Source organism: Silurus aristotelis (genome assembly GCF_946808225.1).
Source record: "Silurus aristotelis genome assembly, chromosome: 8".
Classification (NCBI taxonomy): domain Eukaryota; kingdom Metazoa; phylum Chordata; class Actinopteri; order Siluriformes; family Siluridae; genus Silurus; species Silurus aristotelis.
In genome coordinates, this window is record NC_139581.1 from 28,208,108 (window position 1) to 28,225,652 (window position 17,545).

The 17,545-nt window shown below is 38.1% G+C and overlaps 2 protein-coding genes across 2 annotated transcripts in view; one reads left to right on the top strand and one right to left on the bottom strand.

The window, feature by feature from the left end:
* The window catches only part of col4a4 (collagen, type IV, alpha 4), a 49,601-nt gene extending 48,592 nt beyond the window's left edge, over positions 1-1,009 (bottom strand). Inside the window, exon 1 of the mRNA XM_083548985.1 lies at positions 871-1,009. The gene's annotated coding sequence lies outside the window, so the exon portion shown is untranslated. The remainder of the gene's footprint in view (positions 1-870) is intronic.
* Positions 1,010-1,065: 56 nt separating this feature from the next.
* col4a3 (collagen, type IV, alpha 3) overlaps positions 1,066-17,545 on the top strand; it is a 49,276-nt gene continuing 32,796 nt past the window's right edge. The window contains exons 1-11 of the mRNA XM_083548986.1: positions 1,066-1,412; positions 10,173-10,229; positions 12,581-12,670; positions 12,835-12,879; positions 12,987-13,031; positions 14,484-14,546; positions 14,639-14,692; positions 15,515-15,541; positions 16,375-16,449; positions 17,253-17,315; positions 17,404-17,439. Of these exons, the coding sequence (XP_083405112.1) occupies positions 1,353-1,412; positions 10,173-10,229; positions 12,581-12,670; positions 12,835-12,879; positions 12,987-13,031; positions 14,484-14,546; positions 14,639-14,692; positions 15,515-15,541; positions 16,375-16,449; positions 17,253-17,315; positions 17,404-17,439 (615 nt within the window). The 5' untranslated portion in view covers positions 1,066-1,352. The remainder of the gene's footprint in view (positions 1,413-10,172; positions 10,230-12,580; positions 12,671-12,834; positions 12,880-12,986; positions 13,032-14,483; positions 14,547-14,638; positions 14,693-15,514; positions 15,542-16,374; positions 16,450-17,252; positions 17,316-17,403; positions 17,440-17,545) is intronic.

Consider the following 17,545-nt stretch of genomic DNA (forward strand, 5'->3'; position numbering starts at 1 on the left):
AGAGGAATACGAATGAGTTTGCATTGAAGCTTGAATGAAGTCACCAACAGATATGGCTAATAATGGTCCTAGATATCTCAGAGGCATTATGGAGATCTTTTCTGGGCAAATGAATATTAGCACTCTTGGAACGCTGCTTGTCCAATCGGATTCATGAAACAAACTTTTGTAAAAAAATCGTACATTGGAAGTGGAAGCTTGCTGATCAGAAGGGTGGGACTCAAGCCCCAGCAGGTTGGCCCTTGAGCAAGGCCCTTATCCCTCTGTGATCCAGGGGCACTATATCATGGCTGACCCTGCGCCCTGACCCCTGACTTTTTGACTCCCCAACAAGCTGTGAGATGCGAAGAAAGAATTTCACTGTCCTGAAATGTGACAAGTAAAAACCTCTTTCTTTTAGATTCCCTGGGAAAAAAAAAAACTTTCATCTACAGTACCAGCTGGTCAATCTGGTCAATAATTTGTCACCATGCCTGATGGGAATTCACTCATATTATAAATTTGTTTGATACTTTTTTAATACACAATCAAAAATATATATATATTAAAAACACTTATTGATCTATTTAGTTCTGGAAAAAATAGCGTCTACAATTTTGACCAGTATTGTGTCACCGAAGTTTCCAGTAAAGGTTCCAGTAAAAACATGTTGGATGCAGATATGCCCAAAATGCGCAAAATGCGCAAAATCCCCCCAAAAGCGCAAAAACGCATTCAGAATCCAGCACTTCATTTGTAACCAGTTGCTCACCGCGTATTCTAATTAACGCATCAGTTATCACAAATCATATTGCGCAAATATTCACGCGTTCAAAGCCACTTTACAGATCATAATAAATAAAATCATAACCAATTTTAAGCAAGCCTTACCTGATTTGCGTGGTCGTGCACTTCTGCGATTTCACATCACCACTTCAACTGAACACATTCGAACGGTCGCCCACAAACTATGACGCAACCTGTCTAGACTAGTTACTGCCCCTGTAACTCAAACCCATGCTACCCCCCTGTTTGAAGTATCTTGACGAGCATTTTCTTCCAGAACAACCTGTCGAGAAGTAAAATCTTTGCGCAAACCCCCCCCTCTAAATTGTAGCATCGGCTAGTATCTGATTCATTGATGTATTTAGGCAGGTTTGCGTTTGGGAACGCGCGCAACCGGTGCGTAACGCACCGAACGCACCAGATATTCCGGGCATCTTTGTAAGTGCTTCAGGTGTCCATGAGTCATTTGAGCTGATATTGTTTGCCTGCGGTATTAAAAAGGAAGAAAATAAAAAAAGAACAAGCAGGAAATCACCAAAACGGCTCCACGCGCAGTGAACCTGGAGAGACATCTACAAACCACTCCGATGTGCGCGACAATTTTGGAAATATTGCTCCTCGGATTGGTGACGCTCGCGCACGCCGAGGTGAGTACATAAAGCCTATTGCAATGTATTCTATGAGTATTCTGGTGCACATCAGTATGTTGGAGTAATCTGAAGCATAAAAGTTCAAAAATATACACTATGTAAACACAAAGTCTACATTTAATGCATGAAATCTGAAAAAAATAAAATAAAAAAAAGAAACAAATCTGTCTACATTTTTTGTAAGTATTTGGTGGTAAAATGAAACACAAGCTTCTCACAATTTTGGCTGAAATTTGTGCCCTTTTTTTGCTGACAGCACTGGTGTACTGTTACTTTAGTCAGGTTCGCCTTCCATGCATCAAGTCAGCTTGGTGATGGCTAATACTTTTTCCCATTGTTGTTTCCAAACCATTGTTCTACAACCATGATGGAATAGCTTAAGTTGTGCAAATAGTAGAAAATCACAAAAAACCTTCTTTGATTTGTTAATCGGAATGTATTGCATTGTATGTATAAATATATCCAACACAAAGATAATTTACTTTGATCAAAAGTTAGAAAAAAATAATTATCTTATCAATAATCTATTATATTATTATTTAAAAACCTGATATCGTTCGTCACGTTCCAACTGAAGTCCAAGAAGCAGTTATTTTTCAACACTTTAAGCACCTGGACCTCGCAATGCCTTCGCATCCAAACATCCTTGTCTCATGTAAGTTCAGTGTGGTTGCTCTTAACAGGATCTGGTGGATACGCATTGTGATTTTGGCATATTGACAGTTTTAGGAGGTCTTTCTTTTCATTTGATGGAGACCTTGTACTTGTACCTTGCAATTGACGTCTTTAGACAGTGAGAAATGGGCCTCCTTTAGGATCATCAAGGACCTTTAATCTCTTTGGTAGAAGAGCCGTACTTGTACTAAACCTGAATCTTACATCCAGAAGAACAAGCCTTGATTTAAAGCAGTTATCATCAAGATACCAGACCCTCAACTTTTAAAACCACCACTGCTTCAGATGCCATGTTATCCAATGGTACCACTTTCTTGACAGATGTTCAAGCAGTAGAGTACAATTTCAAAAATCAAGAAGATCCACTACTCCTATGTTCTTCTTGTTCGAAGATATAAAGCCCCAACAAAGGTGCTCCTAAGTTTGACAGGATGGTTGTTAAACCAAATGACAATCTTTAAGTTCTCCTGATGTGCTCCTCGTGATGGTTTTGTAAAAGTGTTCTTACTTTATGCTAAGGATCCAAGCTGCAGGACCAGTTGTCATCAAAGATCTTGTAATAACTTTTGTGCTATTGCTCAAGTGCTATTGCCAATTTAGCCTACAGAAGCTGTTTCTGTTTGATCTTGCACATCTGTATTTTCTAGTTGTAATCTGCAAGATACTGAAAAATAATGGTCAATATACCATTGCAGAAACAAGAAATCGATTAGTTGAATTAGCTTTTGCATGGTACTGTATATAAACCTGTTTAAATGCCCAAAAAACTGAATGCTAACTTGCGGCAGATAGCGTTCAGATTTTATTTTCCCCTTTAAATCCAACGAAATTCAACCTTCACTATTTCACACGTGATTTAACATTTTTGGTTTGTTTCTTTTAAGTTTTATTAACACCAAAAAACAACAAACATGAAATCGTATCCAGTACGGAAAAACAAAAGTAAAAAATAATTTGTAGGAAAAACCATTTAGATGCGGTTGTATATTCAAAGAGATATACCTTTGTACCCATCAGAGAAACATTTTATAAACAAAAGCATTGGAAACGCACGGTTGTACGCGGTTTCTCTAGATGCGCTAGCATGAAATTTTTCTTCAAGTAAACTAGCAGACACAAATCTGTTCTAGTTCTAGAAGATCTTCTCCTCTGACCTCAACCCTTTTGGGATGAATTGGAATGCTAGCTGAACCCCATGGCCTACTCACGTCACCTACATCAGTACTTAATGCCATAATGCCATAATGCACAAGCACACTCAAGAATCTAGTGGAACATCTTCCCAGATGAGTGAATGTAATCATAAGGGCAAATAGGGACTAAATATGGAATAGGATGTTCAAAAAAAGCCTCCATATTTGTTCATACCCATGTTGATTAGTGTATTAAGGTTAAAAAGTAGGTTTAGGGTTTAATATATATATATATATATATATATGTTCAGTTTTGAGCTTTTAAAACATTAATACCTTGAGCTTCTCCAATAGTTAACATGCAAGATCATTTGGTTTATTCCAGTTTAGTTTTTTTTTCAAAGAGAATCCACCTTTTGGTCTCGGGAACAATTTGCGATCGTACAAATTCCAAGACAAAAAAAATGTCCCTACTCTCCCAAATCCGTAAAGACAAAAAAAAAAAATGACGGAATTTTACTCATCATTCAACACATCAATCATTTTCATGCCTGCCTGGTGCAGGTGATTTGTTGGAAGGCATGACTTCTCAACACTTCCTGAGCGCAATAGACACGCGAGCCATAAAACATTTACAGGCACCACTTCAAAAGGCATAACGTGCTACAAAACACGACTCGCGGACGTCTGCTTTCTGGTTGGAGCGAAATCATTGGATGCGTTTCATCCCGGGCGATGCCTTCTGGGGGCTCGTGTAATCCATTTAACCCCAATATAATCGCCCCAGAAAAGGACTGTGAAGCTCCTGGAAATTTATTGCCGATGTCTGGCAACGCAAGGCCGTGAAAGCGGTGACCCCCATTAACACTTAAATGCATACCTTAGCAAGGTGTTCTATTCTACCGCACACCTGACTGAACCACTTTCTCAAAATTATATGTTTATGCATATAGCAGGAGTGTATGTGTGTGGAATGCTAGGAAGGCCTGACGAAAGATAGCAGCAGATATGGCTTCAACCACCTTACTCTCTCCTCTTTGTCATTGTTTTGCTTTATCTACCGAGGTGATGAGATGTAGAGAATACTCAGGGTTGCCAGATTGGTGCTTAGTTCTGAATATTTTTTCATTTAGACACACCCCTAGATGCATGCCTTGGCCCTGAACATCTTTGGAAATGTTCGTTTCGATATTGGTTGCGCAATTCAGCATGTTCAAGACCGAGAACTGGGATGCAAATTGTGTTTCCGAATCCCATAAAGTCATTTAATTGGATTGCACTTTTAACATTTGACATCTTAAAGCAGCTTAATGCATCCTTAATACACATATACATCTGAGATAAAGCGGTTATAAAAGTATGTATATACGCTAGTTCCTTATAATTATAATTCCCTAATTAGCAGTATTTTCTTGGTCAAGGAAAATACTTCCCTTGATGGTATAATGAAGAAACCTTGAGAAGAACCAGACTCAAAAAGAAAAGCCCATCCTCATCTGAGTGGCACTGAATGTCCATTCATTACAGTTCCATCATTGTTAATGTGTAACATTTAGGTGATTCAATGCAACCAGTGGTCCTGAGCCATTGGAGTGGATTGTTGATATTAACATAGTCAAAATCCCCCCTCTAATTTCTTGTGTTGCTCAAAAAGTACAGGGGGAATGCAATACATGCCAGAGTCAGGAGACTTGTTTTTAATCGTGTGATCTTCTGGCTTGGGCATTGCTTAGTAGGCTTGCTAGCTGACCACGGGCTTAAGGGTGTCTAGCAAGGCTGTCCAGTCTGTGGTATTTGTATGTTTTAGTAATAAAACTAAGAAGGAGACTTCTCTTCACTTTATGTACTCTCCTGTTCTTTAACTACCAACTAGTACCTACACAATACATCTACATACACAAAGCAGTCCCCCTCTGGAGTAATTGAGGCTTCCAATACAGTGTGGCTTGTGAGGCTAAACTGTCCACCTGTGGCATGAACCCACCAATCGTCCAATACACAAGTTTGAGCTGCATCCTTGAGGAGGCTTTTCCTTGTGATGATCCAGAAGGTCAATGATCAGGTCTAGGTGCTTCAGGTTCTGGCAGATTTGGAACCAAAATGCACTGCCTCTATAGTACAATCTAGAATTTGGTCAATGATTTGATTCAGTGCTAATAAGTTCAAAATGATCAAAAGAAAGAAAATGTAAGAAATACATGGAAGCCCCCCCATGACTAAAATGCTAGAAGTGGTCAAATTAATCTGTGCATCAAGCTCATTAAACATTGCAATTTTGGTCATCGAAATTTTGCCAGTGGCTTCAGTATTCTATTACTTTCTACGAATTCAATTAAATCTTACATTACACTATTTTCGGTCCCTGAATTCAAATAATTGTCGAATGCCAACTAATTGTTGGCCTATTCGACTGCAGTACATGCAGACAGAGTGAATCTATTATAAGCGCCGTGGCTTCAGGCTGGTGTTAAGCCAATAAAACCTGTCATGTCTTATTGATGATGACTAACAGCCGACTCTGAAGTGATCTGCTTTGTGTCACTTGCTTGTCAAGGGAAGTGTGTGTACTTGTCTGAATGAATGAGAGCCATTTTTTTTGCCAGTACATGTCAGGAATTTACCAAGTGCAACCAGTGCTGCCTTTTAACAAAACAGAAGTTGGCAGAAGATTCATTCGTGGACAAATGAAACCCATCTTTAAATTATACATTCTATGTCGATCATGCTTTTTCGACCCTTGTTTCTCTTGTTTGTTTCGGATTTGTCATTGGGAAATGAAAAGTAATAATCAGGGTGAAGGAGCTTCTGAAGGTTCTCCAGGACAGCTTGCAGTCACAAACAAAATGAGTTGCAGGATGACCTGAAAGCAGCAGGAACAGCAGTTATACATAGAACAAGAAACAATGAATTGCAAACTTTACAATCATCTCCATTAACTCACTTAAATTTAATATACATTTTTCAGTTTATCTCTAATGAGTGTGCCAGAGTAAGAGTAATGGTACAAGGAAAGAAAATCCTTAATAGGAGCCAGATTTAAAAGATTTAAAACCTCCAAATGTCCATTCATTCTATATACTTCCATCATTGTTGAGATAATCATGGAGACTTGATTGCAGCCCTGAGCCACTGAAGCAAATTGTTCAATATCAATTAGAGTCCAATTTTATCGTTATCTTCACCGCTAATTTCAGCCCCGATTTCGCTCTCAAGCAATTCAACAAAGCAGATCACGTTTGCAACAAATTAAGAATCATTTAGCTCATCATTTTACTAACAATTTTGAAGCACGGTGGTGGGAGCATCATGATATAAAGCTATTTTTCTGAAAATGGTGCTGAGGATTACAAACCATTGGAAGATCACATGAGCGGTGTGACATCCTGAGATACAACAGAGGAGAATTTAATCTCATCAGCCAAATAGCTGCAGAGAAGATGCACATTCTAACAACAACACACAAACACTCTGACTTGGTTTACTAGGGAAATGTGCATATTTCCACTAAGTACCTGTATATTATGGATATGTGTAATGCAGGAGCATGCTTGAGTTTGTGGAATGCAATGTGTGTGTATTTATCTCTTCAAACGTGACTGGACCTGAATTGACCTGCATACTTTTTTTGGGGAATTTTGTTTGCATTTTTTTTTTTTTAGGCACTTCTTCTATAAACTCTAATCGCTAATCCAGATTTGTGTTCAGCTTTATATACTGGGTTCAATGTGTTCCACGTTAGAAAAACTGCCCTTCATATCTCGGATATTTTGTTTTGGATTGTGGGTGGGGATCAGCCTTTTACAATGACAACGTTATGCCTCTTATTTATTCGAATGCGCCGCTCTAATTGAACACGCTCGTTACGCTAAAGTGTTCCGGAATGGCGTTTGAGAGTGTGCTCAAGGGGGGGTTTTGTTGTGAGGGTTAATTATACCATGTAATGTTTAGTCTTTTTTATGCTGATGTACGAAATTTGTAGCTTTCAAAAAAGAATTCTTCAGGTAAAAACCACACAATAAGAAAATAATGCAAATACTTTGGGGGGTTGAAAGGACTTGTTTAGGGGCACAGGTGTGGCAGCTTGGTGTGGCTCGAAAGCTTTAAAGCCAAAATCCACTAAACCACTAAACTACCATGTATTGGTAGACATGTATTTGTAGACAAGCCAAATAAACACAGCCGATAAACTCAAGTACTATAAAAACAATATGAAGGCTACGGCACTGGTAATACTAATCACTATGGTTTAAAACAGAGATTTAGCCCAAACTAGAGCCTACAGGCCAGAAGTTCTTACAGCTTGGGTGGAAGAAGCTGTTGAAGAGATTTTTAATCCAGGTTTTGATGCTTCTGAATCTTCTTCCTGATGGCAGGGTCTTGAATAGACTATAAAAGGGGTAAGAGGGATCCTTCGCAATGGTAGAGGCCTGGCGTACGGAGGGTGTGTTGTAGATGTCCTGGACGGATGTCAGGGAGACCCCGATGATCCTTTCAGCTGTCCTCACTATGGGCTGTAGTGTCTCTCGGTCTACGGTTTCGAAGTTTCTGAACCACAAAGTGATGCAGCTGCCCAGGACGCTCTCCCCAGCATTTTGAACAAATCTAGAAAACGACTCAGAAGAACGATTCATTCATTTTCTACTGGATGCGAATAAGCAAAGCATTGCAGCTATTATATGAATCCTCTGGTCCAAGTCGTTGGTTCTTTTGTCACGTGACTCCCGTGTATGCTACATGATGCAATTGATCTTTTTTTTTTTTGTCCAACTCTTGACATTATTGTAACAATAATTATGAGAATCATGTGACTAACAAACTAAGGACACAGACCAGAAGATATGAGAGGTTGAAGCTTCTCATACATTTTAACAAAATTTGTCCTTAGCTGCATTGTCATATTTTCATTATTGGAACTATATTTAAAAGTTGGAGGATTTGTTTGTAAAGTTTTATTTGTTTAATGATCAAATGACTCAACAAAAAAAGAACCAAAATAAAATAATCCCATCTTCCATCACTAATGACGAAACCATTTAGCCATGATTATTTTATTCTTCAGATCACAAGGTGGCACCATTTCCTCAATTTGAAACCACTTTCTCAGTTGCACTCACAAAAATTCTGAATGCTACCTGGATGGACTACCTGAGTGGCCACCTGAGGATGCTTTCCATGGTTGGAATGGAAGATCTCCTGCTTTATAGCTTGATGAACACCTTTGGGACCTTTTGGCACCCTAGGCCTCCTCACTTCACCTACATCAGTACCTGATTTTACTAACACCTTTGTGTCTGAATGAGCACAAATCTCCTGAAGCACACTCCAAAATCTAGTGGAACATCTACCAAGAAGAGTGGAGGGAATTATAAGAGCAAACTGGGACTAAATGTAGAATGTGATTCTAAAAACACGACATACGATATTTATGACTAGGTGACTATAGTTATGACTTTTGGCAATAAAGTGTATGAATGTGTGTATGTGTAATATAAAATGGGCTTAATGTCTAATAACTAACATTTAAACATTTATCATGTTTTCCTTCATGGGTTTTATGGACGGTTATATTCAAAATGATTTAATGGAAGGATATAAAAGATTTCTGTGAGTCCACATTAAAATATTCAATGTCTATGTTACGTTCTATGACCCTTCGCGAGTAACAACAAATGGCAAGGTTTTGACTCTGTTTTCTTTACTACATTAAATACTTTCTTCCGGCTTCTCCCATTAGGGGGCGCCACAGCAGACCATCCACATGTTTGATTTGGCACATGTTTTTACACTGGATGCCCTTCCTAACGCAACCTTCCCCATTCATCCGGGCTTGGGACCGGCACTAAGGCTTGTTCAACCCTAATGGCTGGGGTTGGTTCCTTTACTACATTAAATAAATAATACAATAATATCGTTTTTCTAACATTTTGAAGTCATTTCTCAGTACAAACTCTGTTTCGAAACGTTACTCCGAACTTCTCGCGAACGATCGGATTTTTCCGCAAGTTACTCTCAGTCCAGGTCCGAACGAAAAATCGGAAACTACTGAGGTCGCGAGTGTCAAGGTCACAAGTATGGAGGTTTCACTGTATCTGTAGTTCAACTTTTTAAAGTATTTGGTAGTTTTACTAGAAGTATTGTAGCAACGTTGAAGGTCCCCTGGTGGTCTAGTGGTCAGGACGTGGCGCTCTCACCCCGGTCAGGGAACCAACTCCAGCCATTAGGGTTGCACAAGCCAGTGATCTGCTGTGGCGACCCCTAATGGGAGAAGCCGAAAGAGCAACTAGTTCTTTTTGAATACACTAAAATTCAGAAAGAATACACCCCCCCACCCCCTTAGAAATTGCGCTAGTTTTTTACTTCGATTTCTAGACCGCTAACTTGTACTTAAGGAACAGTAATTTTCCTTGGGTAGATTATATTACTCTTTTAAACTCTATGAGATTTGCACGTCGCCTGCAGACTCAAACCCAAACTGAGTCAGTCACGATACATTATCAAACTCAAAAAAAGACACAAAAATGCAAACAATACTGCAGACAAAGTGACCTTTACAGCACTGTTAGCTACAACGTTGTTGCTATGACTGGCTAGTGTCTATATGAGATAACACACATCCGGGACCTGTCCTATTCAGCTCGGGTAGTACACTACTGTAAAGATGGAATATGGGCAGGTTGGAACAAATTGTGATCGTAATCTCTTTGTTTAAATTGCAGATGTACATGCGTGTGTGTGTGTGTGTGTGTGTGTGTGTGTGTGTGTGTGTGTGTGTGTGTGGGTGTGTGTGTGTGTGTGTGTGTGTGTGTGTGGGTGTGTGTGTGTGTGTGTGTGTGCTTTTCTGATTTAGGATCCAGTAGATCTTATTTAGGTGGTTCTCCATTAAAAACTTTTCTTGATTTGTATTAATTGCAGAACCCCTATGACCTTCTTTTCTTTTTTTCCCCTACAGGTATGTGAAAATAATGCGAAGCTCAGCTGCGACTGCAGTGGAGTCAAAGGCGAAAGGGTACGTCCCATGTCCGTATCTTCATCCTCTCCACTGTAATGAGCACCCACATTTAAATGTTTAAATTTTTTTATTGCAAGATCAGCAATAACATCGTTTGAATCCTAACATCTTTGTTTTATTTATTTATTTATTTATTTATTTATTTATTTATTTATTTATTTATTTATTTATTACTAGGAGAGTTTACCAAAAATGAAATCAATGTTTCTGAGGGTTGGGTCATTGAAAAAACATTTTTTACAACCCAACCCAAAATCTTCCGGGTTGCCAGATTGTTCTTGTTTTATTAAAGCGTTTGAGATTGGATTTTGTTTCGCCAACTTCGATTTTAAACCCCAGCTTGAGGTTAAGTATAAAAATACAGGGATTGAAAATGCGGAATAAAGAAAGCAGATTGTAAACCCCTCCCCTCTCTTTTTTCTTTTCCTTTTAAAATGGAGTGTAAAAAAATATTGCTGGAAACATCCATTAAAATAAAATGTATTGTTCAGCTTATTCTAGTATATGCTATTTATTTATTAATTGCTTAATTGATTTGACAAAACGAGACAAACCTAGGATTTGGTTAAAGTATAAAAGAAGTCAAATTGTGTTTTTTTCTTTCCCTGAATTTCTTGTTAAATATAATGCAACAGAAGCAAAACAAATAATTAAATATGATTATAGAGAAATATTGCGGATTCGGTTTGAATAAATATGGCATCCTTTTTGTGAAACATTTTTAAAGCGATGTAAAAATAAAAAGTAATATTTTGAGGATACAGGAAACATAGTCCGTTGCCCAGTCATGAAAAGCAAAGGTTGCCCTCTAGTGGCTGTATGAATTAGTTTCAATGACAACACCACATCGTATGACATGATTTATTTAGCTACACTAAAACTCACACTGTCCCAGTCAGGGTGCATTTCATAAATCTGGCAATAAACGTAATGCAAGGTATGTATGTCTGTGTGTATATACATATAAACACACGAAAGAACGCACAAGACATTCCCTAGTAATAATAAAAAAAAAACATCTGGCCTGCCACTGGGCCATAAGATGACACTTTTATAGCTCACTTTTTTTGTGTTGCATGTGTGTGTGGTCTTTTATGCTGTTCCAAGATACTCAGGTTTGCTTTACAGACCACCCAGGTGCCTGAGGCTATCTGATGGACTCGATTACACCAAAGATGTCTAATAATACAGCGTGCCTTTTTTGCTCCCCACCCAACACCCCCCAAGTCACACACCTGTAACTCTGTATACGATCTCTGGTGCAACTGTGAACCCATACGTCTGTGCGCCTGCTCTATGTAAATGGCAAACGCGGTTCACAGCAAGACAGCAAATAGAACTTCGTTGAGCTTGTATGTAGCTTTTTGAATCTACAAAATATTTCTGCAGGTATTATAGACATTGATGTACAAAGAACTTTATATATCGTGTACAAATATTCATTAATTTCATATTGTACTCATTCTAACCACCAGGGGGAGCCAGAATCACATTTGCGTATCTGTATATGTTTGGATGCAAGAGAGCGAATAGATGCAATTACTTGTCATATGTACAATACAGCGCAATTTTTCTGGAGCACCAGAGGACTAAGGGCCTTGCTCAAGGCCCAAAGTGGCAGCTTGGCAATACTGATGCTTGAACCCCTGTTTTTAGTATCAGTAACCCATAGCTTTAACCACTGAGCTAACTAAGCAAGATGGTTTAAGGGGGAGTGAAATTGCTGTATTAAAGCAGTATTTCTTAAATAAAAAATACCCATTTATGATTTTGTTGACTGATCCAGGTGATTCTTACCACCTCAGTGGTTTTGTGTGGTTCATAAATCCAGAAATACATCTTCCAAGCTAATAGAATCCACAGGAAGACCATGAATTAAAAAAGATTGTTCTCCATCCAGCATTCTACCCATTTTGGATACCACAGTAAAACTCCATCTCTCACACATCTAAGTCTCTGGTTTTCTGAAGGTCTGCTGATTGTATGGTTGTTTGCGCTGAAAGTCACAAATTCTGAGAACCTTCTCAAGTTTTCGGAAGATTTGTTCCTATGTATAAATTTTTTAAATGAAAAACAGCATTATATTGGATCATTTGAACATCATTGTCTTCAAATGGTTGTTTCCATTGTCAACAGATGTACCTGAAGTTTTGCCCTCAAAAACAAACCTCAGAATTTTCACTTAGAAAAACAAAAAAAACCCACAAAATGTTTCATATCTTACACTTATTTATGTATTTTCATATAAAGAACTCACTCTGGCTAAGGTGTTTTAGTATCGCAAATGCTTCCATATTTGTCCTGCCCCACGTACAAACTCTCCTCTTCCCTCTCTGGCTTACTTTCAGGGAGATCAAGGTTTTCCGGGGTTATTTGGCTCACCAGGAGATGTTGGAGTTCTGGGAGACGAAGGCCACCCCGGACCGATGGGCCCCACGGTCTGCAATACAAAGCTTTATATTTCATTTAAAATTTTTATTATAACTGCAAATATATATATATATATATATATATATATATATATATATATATATATATATATATATATATATATATATATATATATATTTCTATGTAAAAATAAGTGCGTTTTATGCTACAGGGTCTCCCAGGAGTGCCAGGGATACCAGGATTGAAAGGCTCACGGGTAGTTTTTCTCTTGTGTGTGTGTGTGTGTGTGTGTGTGTGTGTGTGTGTGCATTTATGTTTTGTTATGGATTTGGTTCCTGATTTAACACAGATTCTCTTTATCAGGGATTTCCTGGAAAGCCTGGATTGTGGGGGTCTTCAGGAGTACCTGTAAGTTTTCCAAACATGCGAATCAGGGCTGAGTTATTTATAATGTTGGATGTGACTTGTGGTTAGTATACACTGCGGGGCCAAATTAGTGGAGACCTGTCCATCAATGTGATTCAATTTAATACAATAGAGCACTTTTAACTGCCTATATGTGTTTCTTTTTTTTTCTTATTATTTCGGCTTCTCCCATTAGGGGGCGCCAAAGCGGCTCATCCGTCTCCATACCCCCCTGTCCTCTACATCTGCCTCTTTCAAACCAACTACCTGCATGTCTTCCCTCACCACATCCATAAACCCCCTCCTTGACCTTCCTCTTTTCCTCCTTCCTGGTGGCTCCATCCTCAGTATTCTCCTACTGATATACCCCATGTCCCTCATCTGCACATGTCCAAACCATCTCAATCTCCCATCACCTTGTTTCCAAAACATCCTACATGCGCTGTCCCACTAATAAACTCGATTCTAATCCTGTCCATCGTCGTCACTCCCAATGAACATCTCAACATCTTCATCTCCTGTCTTTTACTCAATGCCACTGTCTCTAATCCATACAACATCGCAGCTCTCACCACAGTCCTATTAACCTTCCCTTTCACTCTTGCAGATACTCTTTTTTCCTTATAATTCTTAAGTGGGAAAACTCAGTGGTGGACAAAGTACACAAACCATGTCTTCGATTAAAAGTAGAGAATCACTTGGTCAAATATTATTCCAATAAAAGTAAAAGTGTCCCTTAAAACGATCATTTGATTGAAAGTACAAAAGTCTTTTGCCTTCAAATTTACTTAAGTATCCAAAGTACTGATTCATTATAACTCCAATGTTTCGATTATCACTTTTGTCACATGACTCTTTACTTAATAAACTCAGTTTATGCGAAAAGACTTCAATGTGACTCTTAATAGACCGATCTATTAATAGAATTATATTAATGACTCAAACACTGATTGATATCTTTGAAAAATCGTGAAAATGAGGCCACGGGTGTTGTTTTGAGTTCGAGTCTGGAGTTTCTTCCATCATTTATTCCTCTCTAAATGATTGAACAGTTGAGTTTTTATGCACAAATAAATAAAAAAGGAACGCCTGAAAATGTAATTTGGTAAAACGTGAGATATTTGACTTTGAAATATAGGGAAGTTAAAGTCTCTCCAAAAATAGAAATACCTCCGTAAAGTACAGATACAAGAAAACCTACTTAAGTATAGTAACGAATAACATTTACTTCCACCACTGGGGAAACCCCCTGAGACTTCATGAGGAAGAATCCGTGCGAGGAACCAGACTCCAAAAGAAAACCTGCATCATCAATAAATGTCCATTCATGACAGTTCCATCATTGTCGTTCTCCTTGCCTTAATCTGAGGACAATTCGGTTTTCCAAGAATTGAAATGTGAAAGTGTTTAGTTTGGAATGAGTTTCTGCACTAAAAATCAATGTCATGTCTTTAGGGACTCCCAGGAGACGAAGGCCCTCAGGGACCACCTGGTAGCCCTGGATGCAACGGCACAAAGGTAACAAATTGGACATGTCGTATTACAGAAGCTGATTTCAATATGTATGTGCTTAAATAAAGAAAGAACCGTGTCCTTGCTTTGGATTATAGGGTGAACGCGGTGATCCTGGAGCTTCAGGAAGTTGCGGCGCTGCCGGCTTACGGGTAAGACTTGTGAGGATTCTCTTACACCAAACAAAATTGAAAAGAAATGATCATTTAGTTCCTAGCAATGTTTATTGATTTCACACTTGAATTTGTTTTATGGGGCACAGGAAGTGTAAAAGAAGGTTCCCTGGTGGTTTAGTGGTTAGGATGCGGCGCTCTCACCGCTGCGGCCCGAGTTCGATCCCCGGCCAGGGAACCAACCCCAGCCATTAGGGTTGCCCAAGCCTTAGTGCCGGTCTCAAGCCCGGATAAATGGGGAGGGTTGGGCTAGGAAGGGCATCCAGCGTAAAAAAATGTGCCAAATCAAACATGGGAATGGTCCGCTGTGGCGACCCCTAATGGAAGAAGCAGAAAGAAATTTAGGTCCCTGGTGTCATATATATATATATATATGTATACAAACATGCTTCAATTTGCATTTTCAGCTTGAGGATATTTTATTTGGGCTTATTTTTTTTGACATTCTTTAAATTTTTTTAATACAAATTTATTTAGTAATTTTTGAAAAGTCTGTCATTTATTGTAGATACAGCATAATACATACTGCAGTTCCCAAGGAACATAAAAGTTAAATGGACATTAAATGGTGAAAGGAATACCGAACCAACATGGCTAAAGAAAATAAAGTAGACATTTTATACGTATATATTGTTTGGTCAAAGGTAATCTTTATATTGTAACATGACCTAGTTTGTTCTCACAAACCATTCAAGCAAAATACACGATATTGGTTATGTAGGATTTATAGTTCCTTTTCCAAATTTTGACGTTCCCATTTAAATGTTTAATGATTTAAACGGATTTTTTTTTTTTTTCCAGGGTGAAAATGGTCCCCCCGGCCCTAAGGTTTGTATATCGCCAAAGTATTTCAGAATTATTTCCAATTATTGTTTTACGGAAAATAATGTTTATTTTATTTATATATCAATGTATAGAAAATAACCTGCATGCTAATAACTGGTGGTCAGTTATATGTTATAAAATCTATTTCTTTTTTATTATAGCCATCATCACCATTTTGCAAAATTTTAATGATGCTCCAATTTTGGTTTGGTTTTTGCTAAATCATAAACTTTGGTAAACGATACAATTTTGTCTTTCCACACATTTAATGATATGCCTTTTGGTATTACTAACTTTAGGATGAATAGGATTGTAAAAGCAGATTATCCTGTGTTCTGGCAAAACAGCAAAATGTCTTCCATAGATCTTAAAATTTTGCCTTGTACATACGATATAAGGACAAACCTCCTGGGACCCCAGACTTTTCCCTGCATATGTGATTCCAGCCTTATGCGGTTCTTCCACAAACTTGAAGGCACTCAATTGCATAGGAAGTCTTTGAACGTTACTTTTTCTTTAACTGAAATCGGGAGACCACAACTTATTCCTGCTTGACAATGCCTCTGTCCACAAAGCCCATTAAGAGCTCCATGAAGATCTGCTTAACATGGTTTGATTTGACTTGCTATAGACCTTTGAATTTGACCCTCAAACCTACTAGACCTCTTTTGGGACGTACCGTATTGGAATGACGACTCCACCTCAGACCCTATGAATGTGGAATAAAACTGGGAACTGTCCGATGTCTACATTTACATCTACATCTACGTTTGTCCGAATTCGTGTGTGGTTGCAAATTTCACAACTAAAGCATTGGTTTCTTTTTTCTGTTTTAGGGGGACACATACAACTTCCCGTTTCCTAAAGATGTGATGGGAGGCAAAGGTATGCCAGGAAAAGACGGGCCAAAGGTAAGAGTTTTCGCTGTAGAAGTAACAGTAAGGAATAGAATAATTGTTAATGCTTGATTCTGAATTTCAGATGGTGTGCAGATGGTCAGTTTATATAACAGAAGCTTTGATCGTATTAGTGGCTTGGTTTCTTTGCTGTTTAAACCAAGATTTTGTGTAAACTGCACCTGAAAATCCTACTTGGGTTAAAATCCCCCAATTCCAATTTGATTTGAGTAAAAAAGTCTTGGAGGATCTGATTTCAACAGTACAATATGAGAATTTTACTCATTTCTTTACCCACGATCAACACAACAGCCTTTTTAATATGCTGGAATGAAACAAAGATCAAAGATGAGAAAATAATAAAGCGATCTTTCAATAAGGTATATTCAGTTAACAAATACAATTACAGTATCCATTAGTATTCAAATACTGATGTGGAGAATGTAATTGGAAATAGTCATTGTCATATCGTGGATTTACTCTCCACTGAGTGGAGAGTAAAATTTGCATATCTTTAATATTAAGTCAAATTAAAAAAATAGACAAAAATTTTTTTCAAGTAACTTACTAGTAACGTTAATTACTTAAAAATTACCAAAGCACATTTACTCCGATACTTTAAATTCAGTAATGTAAAGTATTTACTCAAATGAAATGGTGAATCTTTTTTCGTTCATGGGCGGAGCCTCCTTTATCAATGTATTGAAACTGTCAGTAGGTTTTTACAGGAAAGGCTTCATTGCGTTTTTTTTGTTTATTGTTGCTGCTCTTGTTAACAAAACAAGCTACTGACCTCATGATTGATGTTTGAACTACAGGGTATGCCTGGAGATCCAGGTGCCTGCGGAGCAACTGGACCAATAGGATGTAAAGGACCTAGAGTAAGAAAACTGTTTAGTTTATTTATAATTTATCAAATTTGACGAAACGATTTCAATATCGACGTTTTTCAACATTCAATGTTCACAGGGAGAATGCGGATGCGCTGGTGTTCAAGGAGAAAAGGTTATATAGACTTTGTTGTACCAAGGTTCAAGGTTCATCATTATAATCCTTAATTCAATCAGTCCGTTGATTTGTTCCTCAATTGATAAAAAATCTGTATTATAAA